This window comes from Haliotis rubra, unplaced genomic scaffold, assembly GCF_003918875.1.
Source record: "Haliotis rubra isolate DU_JTF1 unplaced genomic scaffold, ASM391887v1 Scf61, whole genome shotgun sequence".
Lineage (NCBI taxonomy): Eukaryota > Metazoa > Mollusca > Gastropoda > Lepetellida > Haliotidae > Haliotis > Haliotis rubra.
Window position 1 is genome coordinate 873,268 of NW_025767313.1, and position 16,646 is coordinate 889,913.

Genomic DNA, 16,646 nt, shown 5'->3' on the forward strand with positions numbered 1-16,646 from the left:
GAAGGACAAAACGGCTTCCGAAGTAAAAGGAGTGCAACGGAACACATATATAGTTTATACTCTACTGTGAAGAACCGAAAGTCTGTTAATCTCCCGACGTATGTTTGTTATATCGATGTGTGAATCGCGACTGTCTGTGGTATAAGTTACTCAGATTGGGAGTAAACTGAAAGTTTCTTCAATCGGTCAAATCGTTGTATGATAATAACACCTCTCGGGTTTTTGATAACGGTAAAATGACCGGTAGTATCGCTGTATTTAGCGGTGTAAAACAAGGCTGTGTTCTGTCACCGACACTTTTCTCGGTTTTCGTAAACGATTTAGTTGAAGAGATTATTGATCTAAAGTGCGGGGTAAAGGTAGATAACTCCATAATCAATATGTGCTGTATGCGGACGATGTCGCGCTCGTTGCCCCTGATGAAGCGTCGTTGCAATCAATGTTAAACTGTGTCGCCAACTGGTGTAAGAAATGGCGTCTCCAAATAAATAGCAAAATAACTAAAGTTGTTCATTATCGTAACATGTCCTCTGTTAGATCATCTTATCATTGTACTTGTGGTGAAGAAAATATAGAGATTGTGCATTCTTATAAGTATCTTGGGCTTTGGCTTAATGAATATTTGGATATGAATTATACAGCAAAAGAAATAGCTAAGTCAGCTAGTAGAGCTCTTGGTGTAATAATCTGTAAGTTTAAAGCAGTGGGAGGAATGGACTACAGTGTATTTAATACTTTATATGATAATTTAGTCCAACCAATTTAATCGTATGGTTCGGCTATTTGGGGCACTAAAGAATTCAGTTGTATTAATGCTATTCAAAATAGGGCTTTACGCTTTTCCTCGGAGTAGGCAATAAGACACCCAATCTGGCAGTTAGGGATGAATTGGGTTGGACATCTAATTTCACAAAGCGAAAAATTGATATTTTACGTTTTTGAAAAAAAAATGAGTTTGGCAGATGAAAATAGGCTAACGAAGATTGTACATGCTGGTCCCTCAAATTTCGGAAATCATGGGAAAATGCTGTTATGAAATTATTTGAGGTGCAATCAGTTACTCAAGTGGTAGATAATTTATTATCTCATAATTTTGTCTATGCATGAAATGCGCTTATTGATAATGATAAGGATTTATGGTTGAAGCAAATTTGGGATGATAAAGGGTTAACTAACGGTAATAAACTGAGAACTTATCGACAGTTCAAAATGTCTGATAATACCTCCCAGTATGTGACTAATGTATCCGACAGAGAACATCGCAGTTTATTGGCAGAGTTTAGATGTGGCACCCTTCCCCTTGAAATTGAACTCGGTCGCTTCTCGAAACCAAAAACCCCATTAACTGACCGTATTTGTAAACATTGTAACGCTAATAGCATTGGAGACGACGTTCATTTTCTAACATCATGTAACCTTTATGTAGACTTAACAGCTTAAGTTTGGGACCGTGCTTCGTCTCTTAGTCCGCTTTTTTGTTTATTGACTCCTGTAGAACAGACCATATTTCTCATGCAGTGCGACAACCTATCCAACTCCGTAGCCTCAGTAATTAAATCTATGCATAGGCGCAGGTTATATCACAATCCCCTATTGTCACAAGTGTAAATTGGTAAATATCAATACGCTATCTAGTACGTTAATATATATGAACGTGTATTTTAAATGATTATCAAATGCCCTCGTGTATTTGTAACATTTGCACGTAAAGTGCTTTTACAATTTTTGTATACATGTATTTTAGCATCCTGGTGTCTAATAGGCCCACGTTGGCCGGGTGTTGTGTTTTTTTTACACTGTTTTATCATTTTATGTGATTTTCATGCTCAGCACTGGACACCCGAATAAACTATTTTTTCTTCTTCTTCTTCATATCATGTTTGTCTGTAGTCGGGATATGTCGCCTGGAAGTGAACAGTATAGTATTATCTTGTTTCAAACAAACGCAAAGTTGTTGACGTAGCACGGACATTTTGTCATTTACAAACCTCTTTATGGATGGAAATTGGAAAATCTTGAAGTAAGGCAAAGAGCTGAATTTCACTGGTGTTGCAACTTTTTGGCGAGAAGCAACGAGTGGTCGAGAAACATTGCAACAAGCGTTCCCTGTATAAGACTAGACACAGAATTCAATATCACTGCCACCCACAGCAATCTCCAAGTGGGTGAGTATGGTTTTACACAGCTTTTAGCAATATTCCAGTAATATCACGGCGGGGGACACCAGAAATAGGCTTCACACACTGTGCTCATGTGGGGAATCGAACCCGAGTCCTCAGCGTGACGAGCGAACGCTTTAACCACTAGGCTATCCCAGTCCCGTACTGCAGAATTTCACCATGACACGTCCAAGCGAAAACGAAGGCGAGCTGTGTGGGACCACGTGAGGAGGGAGTAATGACTGGCCCTTCTACGGTAAGAGGCCATCCCCTTAGTGACTGCCCATCCATGACAAACACTCGTAAAGACATGCGGATTCGAACCACACAGGTTCTAGACAACAACTCCCACCAGAGACCATATAAAGGATCTAGGACATCAATACCTCCAGACAGCAGAACATTAACGCCAGCGCCAAATGTGTGAATGTTAATTTGTACGCATGTCGTGCAAGGTCTGTTCGTCTCTCACTCTTCGAACGTGACTAGAATGACATGGAGGACATTAGTGACATTACGGGGACTCCGGCCCTCAGACATTTAATACCCGTGAACATCCGGTCCTCAGACATTTAATATCCGTGAACATCGGGTCCTCAGCAACCCATGCTTGTCATAAGAAGCGACTAACGGGATCGGATGGTGAGGCTCGCTGACTTGGTTGACACATGTCATCGTATCACAATTGCGTAGGTCGATGCTCATGCTGTTGATCACTGCATGGATTGTCTGGTCCAGACTCGATTATTTACAGATCGCCGCCATGTCGCAGAAATATTGCGGAGTGCTTCGAAAAACTAAACTCACTCGCTCACTTGTAAAATGTGGAATTCGACACGTAACAAATATACTTTCATGAATGTCCCAAGATCAAATGAAAATATGTCTTGTGAGCTGCCTGATGTTGTGAATACTTATACATGACCGTAAAATGGAAAGAAAAATAAATTACGGATAACAAGAGTAATGTTTTGGAGTAGATTTGGAATGTCGTCGCTTTTAAAAATATGCAAGACGTTGTCTGCTGACTTTGTGAGCGTTGCAAAAAATAGCATATAATTGCTAACAGCCTTTGAATTCCTTATACAGACATCAACGTCTCCCGAGAAATGTTGTTTACTACTAGCAAATTATACGTCAGGGTTAGTTTGTTTTCCAAAGTCGCACTTGGAGCAAATATAGGATTAATAATTCATATCACTGTACGTCCTCTCCGTGAATTATGCTTTAACGTTATTGGGTTGCGTCAGACCTCGTTGGCTCTTTACATGAATTCCATTTGCAGATATGACCTAGGTAACTCCAATCGATGAAGTCCCAAATACACCTTTTACAAATCAATGTCGACGTATGGTAGCACTACGACTGCTTCTTGAATTAACGTATCCGTGTACACTTTAGTACCCAGGGCCTAGATTTTCGAAGCTCTCTTAGCGCTAAGATAGTCGTAAGTGCCATTCATTAACATTAACTTACGACTATCTTAGCGCTAAGAGAGCTTCGAAAATCTAGGCCCTGGCCCCGATTTCTCGAAACAAACTTAAGTTTTTACTCAAAATTTCAAACTGAGTTTGACAATTTGAAACAGCTGAATTTTTAACTCAACTGCATTTTGTAAATAAAAAAAAAGCCCAAACAACTTAAGAAATCTATCCACCAAACTCAAATTGTCTATTAAGTTTGAGTTTAATATTGATTTCAGTTTATTCTGGGAAATGCATTTTCCTGCATTTTGTCAAATTTGAGTAAAAACTCAGACTTAAGTCAAAACTCAGACTTAAGTTTGTTTCGAGAAATCGGGGCCTGGTCTTGTGACTTGATACTTACATTTTCTCTGCTTGTATCCTGGTTTTTGAAAATATACAGGGTGAATTCCTTGATGACGCACCAATACTGCACCCACTTGGAATCCTGGGAAGAAATAAATGTCCTTGAGAATAAACAGTAACGGAAGGACTAAGATCGCGTCTCTGGGTAAAGTGATGCCAGCAGTAGGCTAATTCAGTTATTTAAAACATAATATTTGAGTCGACTTCTCCCAAGTAGACTAGACCCCAAGGTGAACCCTGGAACCATGCATGGAACGTTGGCCCTTCTCTTTGATCTCTCTCGGTTCCTTGATCTGAACACGATTGTGTGCAGGTTGTTGTGAAGGAGGCGGAATAGTTTTGCCAGGTCAAAGTCAAAGTCAAAGGTGTTTTATTGTAGCAAAGGCCATCAGCCCATATACAAGTTTACGTAAATACACTGGTTGAGAATATACCGATTAGTAGATACAGTGGAAAAAATAAAAATATAACATTCATTTAACAATTAGTGGTAATCAGAAGGACTTTTTAGAGTAAGATAAATCTGAAATCCCATTCAACAAGTTATTTCTTAGGTCCATTCCATGTTTTACAAATAGAGATAATTTAAATATTACATCGGCATCATTCGATGACAAAATAGAAACAAACCCTATTCTACTCAACTTAGATGAGAAACGTTCTGGCATATATTTAGTTCGTATTTCTGCATAATAAGGACATTCAAAGGTAAAATGTATTTCGTCTTCTATAGCAGAGTTACATAAAGGACAAATTCTTTGTATTATTTCAAGTGATATATTCCGTCCAAAATTAATCATTAACTTTGACAAGCCAAGTCTGTATTTAATATATATATTTCGTACAACATTCACATACTCGATGAATTAATTTAACAAATATTTCACTAGTCAATTCATTTCCTTCTTGCAGACAACGATTCTCCACATGGGTACAATTTGTGAAGCCCATTTCTGGTGTCTCCCGCCGTGATATTGCTGGAATATTGCTAAAAGCGGCGTAAAACTAAACTCAGTCAGTCAGTCAGTCCTTGCAGACAATGCTTGAAGATCTGTCGAGAGATAACCACAACATGTTAGACACTCAAGGTCCCCATGTAATGTCGCTCACCTGAGGCGGTGTTCATAAAAAAACATACCCTGAGACAAAGCTTGTGTTTTTGAAATACCCTAAGGTTTTATTTTTTCTGGCTTAAGATTAAAGATGGTAAAGTCATATTCCTAAAGCAACTTAGGCCTTATTTTTGGCAATATCTGACATAAATCATCAGGTAGATTCCGGGAGAGGTGAACGTTACAAAGCGTAGGTTGTGAAATATCTAGCCATCATGTAAGTAAAGTCTGGCTTGTATTAGATGTTCACATCAGCTGTCTGAGTGACGTCAACCCCATGTGAGAGGACAGCGTGCTCTTCACATCAGGGCCTCATGCCCCAAAGCGATCTTAGCGTCACGACAATCGTAAGCCTACGTTAATGTATTAGAGTTAACACTTTGTAGGACAGGGGCCAGAGTTTTACACCATTAAGGACAGCGCTTGTAGTAATACACGTCCATGTGAAGCATTACCACATTTGATACAGTATATGTAAAATATTGTAATTACGAAACATCTTGGGGCGGTGGGGTAGAATTGTGGTTAAAGCGTTGGCTCGTCAAGCCGAAGCCCGGGTTCGATTCACCACATGGGTACAATGTGTGAAGCCCATTTCTGGTGTCCACCGCCGTGATATTGCTGGAATATTGCTAAAAGCGGCGTAAACCCTAAACTCACTCACTACCAAAGCTAAGTGCAGATTGTATGACCCAAGATGCACACTCTTCGATGAATTCAATAACAAAATCCAAAGGATTGTTTATTGTCAATGAAATATATGTGTAAAACAAGCTTCAATCATGCGTGTCCTCGGATACAACCTCACGCGTGGCTTCACAATATACAGCTCCTATATCTGATTGATTATACGAATCATGTTCTTGATGACCCCCACGTGACCAGTCATCCGTTTTTCCAGGGTCAGTTATATTTAACGTGTAGTTAGAGAGCAGTTCAAGTTCGTAGATATGAAAACAAAACCTTGACATTCTTTGGGACACTTCTGTGTCCGACGAATCCTACTTCGCAATGTTTCACAAACCCCGAAGAGGAGATTTCCATTTTAAGATCTATTGATTAAAAGTGAATCAAGTGGATTGAGGTGGAGGGTTATAAATTTAGTACACAGCAACGTTAACCATGGACTAGCTGAATAGTCCTGGGTACCGTCGTCAACAACCCCTATACGATATTCAAGTTCAGGTACAATATCTGCAGTTACCGCTCTTCATGTGTATTTGAATACGTGTCGGTATTCAACCGTACTTAAAAGGGGAACTGATCTCCGACAAATCGCCGGGACTGGTTGCTGCCTTTGTTACAGAAAGGTTTTTCACCGTCTTGGAATTCACTGGGAAATATACTCATCTTTGTGAACCCTACGTATGTCGACCATGCCTAGACTGATATACTGGCTGCAAAATATGCCCATCTAGTTTATTTTTTAACATTTCTAACTACTTTCATCTCGAAGCGACTAACTTGTTATAACTAAAAGAAAACTGAAGTCAATGTTCGTCTCTATTTATGAGCTTATAATCCAGGCATAATTAATCTATGATTATGTTTTAGGCACTTTGGAACTTGTAACACATGCCAGTGTAACCATGCATCTCAGTCATCATACCATCCATGCATTAGAAATCCGACATGCAATGCTGGGAGACTTTAATAACATCAGACTAGGACTGTTAGGGATATTTCCAAATAACGGCTTGCGATGGACATCCACCCTTCTTGTTGTCTGCTTGATTAGCTTGGAGAATTTTATTAACTTACGTATATGTGTATACACATTGTCTTAGAATTTAAGTCTGCAATCCTGACAGACAGTAGCCCAGTCTTATATATGTCACGCTCTGTTGCGCCCGCCGGGAAATCTCTCATGGCAGCTAATGAGACATAGGTGGCAGTGTTAGATCAGTGAACCTTTAAGGTATCAGATCACCCCCAGGACCAAATCACTCGAGAATGATTTCGCCCTGGGATCAACAACTTTAGAATGATTTCAACGTGGGACCAAATCACTCCCCTCAGCATAATAACACACACCCTTTGCAGGAGGAAAACACTCCCCGTGGAAGGAGCACTCTCACTACTTCCTGCATTATATGTTGTAATGTATAGTTAGATTTGATATATATTTCTTCTTTTAATATATATCAATAAACACACCAACGTTATTTGTTATCACAGCAACTTGACTCAGTCAGTTATGTCATAGGCGGATCCGGGGGGAGGAGAGAGGTGCGCATCCCCCTTTGTCCTGAAAGTTTATTAAATGACCATTGAATCTCTCGTGATGCTGTATGCTGTATGCTGTCAAAATGCTGTATCCGCCCCTGGTTACATACCTTGTACCCCTTTGTGTTGTTGTGATCTGTAGTGCTTGTTGACATCTCAGAGTGTGTATGATACAAAGTTCACATGGACTACGGGTGTAGTCTATGTAAGATACCACAGGTAGGGTCGTATATTAGGCCATACCTGTATCGTCGTAACTGATGACGTTACCCTCAACACAGAGGTCACGGAACATTGTTTCCGGAAGAGGCCAATGCTCCTCCTTCAAGAACGACCCCTGTCGTAAAGACAGTGTACGCGTTGATTTATATACCACCTTGTGGTATCCCCAGCAATCATACTACATCTATGCTAATAGACACTGTATCAATGTGTAATAATTCACTACCACTGAACAGTCAGTGTCACCCTAGAGAACACTTCACACAGATTCAGCTGACAAGTTTATCAACGTAACGCTCCCAATACTCGACCCTAGTCAACTCCACTGCAGACGTCGGTGGAACTAGATGATACCACGATATGAAGGCGTCCTATTTACAGACGAATCTCCCTGCAACCAGTAAGCTCTGTTATACTCTCTAAGTCTTCATGTTTGCTTTTCTCACGGACGTCAACGCTACATATATAAACACTGGCAAATATGAATTTCCAATGAAGGAATTATAAAAGTCAAATGAAGTCTCCTTCAGCCGGTACCATACGGGTCGTGTGGTAGATGTGTTCCATATAAACAAGAATATATTTCCATTTGAAGCTGCCACGGTCAGTCGTACATCAATAGAGATTATTACACGAGCAAGTGTGTCATACGACTTATGCGAAGCTCGTGCAAAATTTTGTATTGCCCTCGCTTTCGCTCGGGCAATACAAAATTTCGCACTCGTTTCGTATAAGTTGTGTGGCACACTTGCAAGTGTAATAATTTATTTTATTATCCATTTTGTTCATGTGCATATGTGCATTAAAAATCACGGTAAGCAAGTGTGACTGTCCAGTTCATTGACGTCACGTTCAATTGTTTAATGACGTCACAGACGACGAACACACACACAGAAACAATGGTTGCTAGGCAAACGTTATATGTGCACCAAGAACCACATCATCTTCCTTGCTCCACTCACCCCACCAACAACCACATCATCTTCCTTGCTCCACTCACCCACCAACAACCACATCCTCTTCCTTGCCCAACTCACCCACCTATATACACATCCTCTTCCTTGCAACACTAACCCATTAACATCCACATCCTCTTCCTTGCACCACTCACCCCACCAACAACCACATCCTCTTCCTTGCACCACTCAACCCACCAACAACCACATCCTCTTCCTTGCACCACTCACCCCACCAACAACCACATCCTCTTCCTTGTCCCACTCACCCCACCTACAACCACATCCTCTTCCTTGTCCCAGTCACCCCACCCACAACCACATCCTCTTCCTTGCACCACTCACCCAATTACATCCACATCTTCTTCCTTGCACCACTCACCCCACCAGCATCCACATCTTCTTTCTTGCTTAACTCACCCAACAACAACAACATCCTCTTTCTTGCCCAACTCACCCACCAACAACCACATCCTCTTCTTTTGCCCAACTCACCCACCAACCGCCACATCCTCTTCCTTGCACCACTCACCCCACCAACAACCACATCCCCTTCCTTGCTCCACTCTCCCCAACAACAACATCCTCTTCCTTGCCCCACTCACCCCACCAGCATCCACATCTTCTTCCTTGCACCACTGCCACCCACCAACAACCACATCATCTTCCTTGCTCCACTCACCCCACCAACAACCACATCCTCTTCCTTGCACCACTCACCCACTAACAACCACATCATCTTCCTTGCACCACTCACCCACTAACATCCACATCCTCTTCCTTGCACCACTCACCCCACCTACAACCACATCCTCTTCCTTGCCACACTCACCAACTAACATCCACATCCTCTTCCTTGCACCACTCACCTCAGCAACAACCACATCATCTTCCTTGCCACACTCACCCACTAACATCCACATCATCTTCCTTGCTCCACTCACCCCACCTACAACCACATCATCTTCCTTGCCACACTCACCAACTAACATCCACATCCTCTTCCTTGCACCACTCACCCCACCTACAACCACATCTCTTCCTTGCCACAATCACCCACTAACATCCACATCCTCTTCTTGCACCACTCACCCCACCTACAACCACATCCTCTTTCCTTGCCACACTCACCAACTAACATCCACATCCTCTTCCCTTTGCACCACCTCACCTCAGCAACAACCACATCATCTTCCTCTTGCCACACTCACCCACTCAACATCCACATCATCTTCCTTGCTCCACTCCACCCCACCTACAACCACATCATCTTCCTTTTGCCACACTCACCCACTAACATCCACATCATCTTCCTTGCTCCACTCACCCCACCTACAACCACATCCTCTTCCTTGCCACACTCACCCACTAACATCCACATCATCTTCCTTGCACCACTCACCCCACCTACAACCACATCCTCTTCCTTGCCACACTCACTAACTAACATCCACATCCTCTTCCTTGCACCACTCACCTCAGCAACAACCACATCATCTTCCTTGCCACACTCACCCACTAACATCCACATCATCTTCCTTGCCACACTCACCCACTAACAACCACATCATCTTCCCCTTGCCACACTCACCCACTCAACATCCACATCCTCTTTCCTTGCACCACTCACCCCACCTACAACCACATCCTCTTCCTTGCCACACTCACCAACTAACATCCACATCCTCTTCCTTGCACCACTCACCTCAGCAACAACCACATCATCTTCCTTGCCACACTCACCCACTAACATCCACATCATCTTCCTTGCCACACTCACCCACTAACAACCACATCATCTTCCTTACCACACTCACCCACTAACATCCACATCCTCTTCCTTGCACCACTCACCCCACCTACAACCACATCATCTTCCTTGCCACACTCACCAACTAACATCCACATCCTCTTCCTTGCACCACTCACCTCAGCAACAACCACATCATCTTCCTTGCCACACTCACCCACTAACATCCACATCCTCTTCCTTGCACCACTCACCTCAGCAACAACCACATCATCTTCCTTGCCACACTCACCCACCAACATCATCCTCTTCCTTGCACCACTCACCCCACCTACAACCACATCCCTCTCCTTCCTTGTCACACTCACCCACTAACATCCACATCATCTTCCTTGCACCACTCACCCCACCTACAACCACATCCTCTTCCTTGCCACACTCACCCACTAACATCCACATCATCTTCCTTGCACCACTCACCCCACCTACAACCACATCCTCTTCCTTGCCACACTCACCCACTAACATCCTCATCCTCTTCCTTGCACCACTCACCTCAGCAACAACCACATCATCTTCCTTGCCACACTCACCCACTAACATCCACATCATCTTCCTTGCTCCACTCACCCCACCTACAACCACATCCTCTTCCTTGCCACACTCACCCACTAACATCCTCATCCTCTTCCTTGCGACACTCACCCACTCACATCCACATCCTCTTCCTTGCGACACTGACCCACCAACAACCACATCCTCTTCCTTGCCACACTCACCCCACCTACAACCACATCCTCTTCCTTGCCACACTCACCCCACCAACAACCACATCCTCTTCCTTGCCACACTCACCCACTAACATCCACATCCTCTATATCACGACATAACACCCAAACTGTTGCGGTTTAGTAAACAGAGGAAATAATTCCTTTGCAACTTGAAACAAAGAACCAACACAAACATATTTTTTCAAAACCACTATGTAAATAACATGCCACCTTGCTCATAGCTCAATGTCAATTCACAAGTAATTGCCAAATACCTCAAGCGAGTCATTACATCGCGGGCTGTCGGCAGTCATTGTCGCCTTACATCATAGAATGTGACGATGTTCTCTAAACCCCCGAATTTCTGACTCCATGAATACAGGGTCGGAGTGTTGTTTACACTATATGAATGTAACTGACATCCCAGCATTACACGACCTAGCCATTGTCTGCATGTAAGGTGTCTTCGTAATACGGGCATGATACATGACGTTATGACAACAAAAGTTTCCCAGTGATGCACATTAATTTTAATGTTTTGTTTGCCATGTATACTGTATATACTCTTTAAAAACGTTGGGGAACCTGAAGTTTCAGTTTGGATAGGAAGTATAAGCGTTAACAAACCTTTCAAAGACAGACATGTTATGAACTCACCACCATTTCTCTTTATCACCACCCCTAAACACAACGCATGGGATGCACGTGCACAACGCAGTAGTCCCAAACAAGTGCATGATTTTGACGGTTTTCAACAAGATCGATAAATCACGGTAGACCAGTTATTTTGATAATCATCTTCCATCACACAGTTGTTAGTGTTTGTGTCTAGCCGGGTTGGGTTTTTTGTTTGAAAATGAAAATCGTACACATGCAAATTTCATGTCATACACCAATCATCTTTCAAGAGCGATTACTGTACAAACAACTATGGTCATAAGAAAGTGCAAGTGGTGATGCATTCTCAAGACATTAACTATTATTATATCAACATTGATTGACTCCGATATATCTCACAGTTTTTTCAATCGCAAATTAGAGATGAAGTTCCCATACTTTTTTTAAAGAGTATCCATGTATATGTGATAGCCTAGGCCTGTTATAGTAAACTACCGTTATATCGAACACAGCGGACCACAAATTTCCATTCGCTATAACCGTAGTTAGGTATATGCATTTCGACGAGAATATACAAGAGGCGGGACAAACCAACAGTTCGTTATATCCGCCAGTTCGTTATATCTGTCAGTTCGTTATATCTGTCAGTTCGTTATATCCGTCAGTGCGTTAGGTCCGTCAGTTCGTTATATCTGTCAGTTCGTTATATCCGTCAGTTCGTTATATCTGTCAGTTCGTTATATCCGTCAGTTCGTTATATCCGTCAGTTCGTTATATCCGTCAGTTCGTTGTAAAGGCAGTTTACTGTATACCAGTCATACATATTTTATGTAACATGACATAAGAAAGATCTGTGATTGTAAGCCTGGCAAACAGCCAGACTGTGGGGGATATTCCAGATAAGTGTAATATATAGAGAATCTCACCCAAGTGTCTTCTGATATCAAATATATCAACACGAGTTGATAAAGTTACAAATATCCGAGGCTTGCCGAGGATATTTTTACTTTTATCAACGAGTGTTGATATATTTGATATCAGAAGACACGAGGGTGAGATTCTATTTATCATCCAAAATCACTCTTCATTAATTTTCAATGAAAAGTGTACATCTCTGAACATGGTACTGCCATTAGACTTGCAGTGCAGCGATGTCATAGCATTGTGACGTCATCAAGTACATGACGTCATAGCATTGTCAGGGCATTGTACAAAATCTACTGTCAAAACGATATCTCCTAGGAGATATCGTTTGATCTCACACAAGCGATATCTCCTGTGGAACACAGTTTTGGATGATAAACAGTAATGTTAACCTCATAGTTAGTGTGTATATTCTGTGGACATGTTTATGAAAATTTATCCTTTGTCAGGGGCGTTGACCTTTGTCTATGCTGTGTCAACAGTTCTCCAATCAGCAGTGTATTCAAATGTACAAGTTATTTAGAATTGACTCTATTTAGTACAGTAGAATCTGAATCTCGCAATGTCTGCCATGTCCGTATTTCAAGTGTTTCTACATATAACATATACTATATTTGGGATAACACTTTCTTAGTAAAGTACAAATTCTAGTACTTTTTGGGTAGGGTCCCATACGGGATTCGAACCCACACCCTACATAGCCTATACACCAACACCGCTACAAACGTCTCCCGTTTGTATGTTAGATCTATTTATTTTATCCATCATTATGGTGGTTGCCTTCAACGCCTCATACTTACATCATGTTACAGATATAACTCAAATGCCATACAACCCGTGGCGGTCCGGGTTAGAATATTGATCTTCAGTAACCCATGCTTGTCGTAAGAGGCGACTAACGGGATCGGGTGGTCAGGCTCGCTGACTTGGTTGACACATGTCATCGGTTCCCAATTGCGCAGATCGATGCTCCTGCTGTTGATCACTGGATTGTCTGTCTCAGACTCGATAATTTACAGACCGCCGCCATATAGCTGGAATATTGCTGGGCGCGGCGTAAAACAAAACTCACTCACTCAAATGCCATACATGGACCTGATAAAATAAGTCAAGTAAATAGTTTGAGTTGCTGATAGAAAATTATCGAGTGGCATGCTAATCAGCATATTAATCGTCACAGTGTTCAGGGAAATATCGACACCCCGAACCGTCGTAGAAAATATGAACAAAAACATAGGTCAGCGTGTGGCCATTTTGGTAAATTACAATGACATTGTATAGCCTTTCAATGCAAAAACACACCCGTCGTCACGTATTAGGGAAGGGTTCGTTATGCCACCCGAGTTATTTAATTTAACTAGAGAAAATCTCTACCTATAATTTATTATACCCGTGCTGACATGATCAATCAATATTTATAATGAGATTTTATACATATCCAGCTACATGCGCGAACTGTTCTGATTTGTAAAGCGGCAGCTCACTTGTCAGATACAACGATCAATCCAAACACTACTCGTATCGTTACGTCAGAACATATCCCTGTCTGACCTCCCTCAGCTAGTGTCTCCTGCATACATATTATGTGCCCTTATACTAGACTAACGCTTCGTCCCTAAATATATATAATATTGACAGTAACAAACAGACTCATTTAAATTGAAAAGGAGCCCCCGTGAGTTGGGAAATTCAGGGGAAATCTAGACTTGCTTGATTTAGAGCTTTAGCTTTACAGGGAGGGCTAGGCAGTAGGGAAAATACTATGGTTCAGGGCCTGTGAGACAGACTAGCCTTATACCTACAGCGGTCCATGTAACTACCCTAAGTGTCACGGAATATCCTGCTGTGTTAAATCACCGGATACCATGGTCTTAGTGAAAGCTCAGTGTTTGTCTGAATTTCTTTAGTAGGTTGGCCGTGATTGCACACAGATGTCAACTGTTATGACAAACTTCGAATTTTCCGGTAAATGAGAATAGGAACGTGTACTATATACCCTCATTGTTCAGCCGTCTTAGATTTTAACAATAGGCTTTGATATCTACGCCAGGTACCCCGCTCACCTAAACAGGTTTCTCAACAGCTACTGCCCCGTAGCCTATTTTTCATGTCAAAGGAGACAAGCGTGTGTTTGCAGACAGACAAGACAGCCAGTGTATAATGGTTCACCTATACAGACTGCTTTAAAACTCACACAGTCAAACATAGGGCCAGTTCTGGGTACATTCGAATTATCTACAGTATATAACTAGAGGGGTGAGTCAGTATAAGGTATAATAGCACTAACCATCAGCAAAAAGCACAACAGTATAAAGCACTGTGAACGAATTGCCACCAGTATAAAAACTGTGTAAGAAAACGGTAGAAGATTGATCGTACTGCATGTCAACGTTAACTTGTTAGAGTGATGGTCTTCTGTCAAACACTGACAAAACAGTGGTACAATTAATATTGAAGACAGTCAGATATGCTTGTTTGACATTCGAGAAAATGTACACATTTTTAAATTATCATGTTCATTAAGTTAAAACTATACACCAGAGAGATGAAAGTCGTTGATATTTGTAGATTCACCCCATTATTACTGGCCAATATTATTAACACGCAGCTGTTTGACATGGGTGTGAGAGAGATACAGTAGATACGGTGACAACGAGGCGTGAAACGGCCTCAAAAGTTAAATATTATCGATCATGTGTTTTCTTAACTCATTTCTGAAACACCAGTTTATACAGTTCAAGGACTTGATGGTACAAACATGTTGTTCGTACGACGTTTTTAAGAGGTAAAACTTGCACCTGTAGCGGTTCCCAGTCAACTGCTTGCTATAACATAAACAAACATACACTTGTCAGATCATGCATAATACTTACGTGCGTTCCTTTGTGTTGCAACCATCCGTCTATCAGTTTGTAGGGACTGTTCGGTAAGTTCACGTAATCCATAGTGTAAGAAACTGTCCCAATAAATATAAAATCCTCACTTGTTAGAGTAGAATCTTAAGACTTGCGGTAACCGACGACGCATATTTCTCGATGTGAGCCACTGAGCGTTTGTTCAACGTGAGCTTACGACCAGGAAGTGAAACGCCTAAAATAGACCTGAGCTCCAATCGCACCTATGAGCAGGTAGAGGCATACCTGTAATGTTAGAGGGACTAGGGACAGATAGGGACCGACCATATCACCACCAATCGGTCCAGGTATGGTGGGTGTTAGAACAAAACCGTGGTTATCATAAAAAGGCACGGAGAAAGAAGATGTCCTCGCCGGATTGTCACCTGCGCTGGAAGTCTCTGGCGGAAGATATCTAGAGCGGAACTTATTCAGTGTGTAGATCTTTAACTGGAGGGCAAATACCATCCGCTCATATACTCGTTATAAGTAGTACTCCGTGGTAACGGCTATCCCTTGTACATCGGTAGATAAATGTTTGAAGGAACACATGTTCCAGTGAGTCAGGAATAAATGTGACTTAGTGATATCATAACTACATGGATATTAATCTCCTATCTAGCAGGTATACTGTCACAGTGTACCGGTATCAGTTCATTTGATCAGCGACCAGTCACGCCTCCAGCAAATTAACAAAACCATTAATAGCTATTAACGAGAATAGACAAACACGATAGCTGAAACAAATTAAAACTTCCTTAATAAAACACTTTAGAGTAAACAAAGCAACCATGAACTGTGAACCGGATTACCGGTTTGTACATGCGTGTAAGCTCAAGTCCTAGCAACCTGTTATGCAAATTGTCACGTGTCAGCAAAGCGTCAAATAAGGATAAAACGAATGTTGCCTATTTGCATTGTTTCATTTTCATTTCAGGTTTAATTTTATACCGCTCTTGATCTGGTTTTCTATTTCCTAGTGGCAGTCCGTGCATAGACTTGATTCCCTGTCACCTTTAGTCATGATCAGGCACTTAAACTGGATCAACACAATTTTTCTCTCTGATAATGAATATTTGTGGATGGATAGCCAATGAGGATCTGGTTTTGTTTCATTACATCTTCCGTTTCTACCCCACTTTCGCCACCGCGGTTAATCACCTGAATATCGACAAGGGGCAATATC

The 16,646-nt window shown here is 41.8% G+C and overlaps 1 protein-coding gene across 4 annotated transcripts in view; it reads right to left on the reverse strand.

Annotated features, from left to right (window-relative positions):
* Window positions 1-15,870, reverse strand: part of LOC124255826 — a 71,508-nt gene extending 55,638 nt beyond the window's left edge. For 2 of the 4 annotated variants that reach the window (XM_046689766.1, XM_046689765.1), the window contains exons 1-2: window positions 15,440-15,868; window positions 3,987-4,070 (exon numbers count right to left, since the gene is read on the reverse strand). In XM_046689766.1, the coding sequence (XP_046545722.1) occupies window positions 3,987-4,070; window positions 15,440-15,511 (156 nt within the window). In that variant the 5' untranslated portion in view covers window positions 15,512-15,868. Of the gene's footprint in view, window positions 1-3,986; window positions 4,071-15,439 lie in introns of all 4 variants that reach the window. The other 2 variants (XM_046689767.1, XM_046689764.1) reach the window with 2 other exon arrangements.
* Window positions 15,871-16,646: the final 776 nt, after the last annotated feature.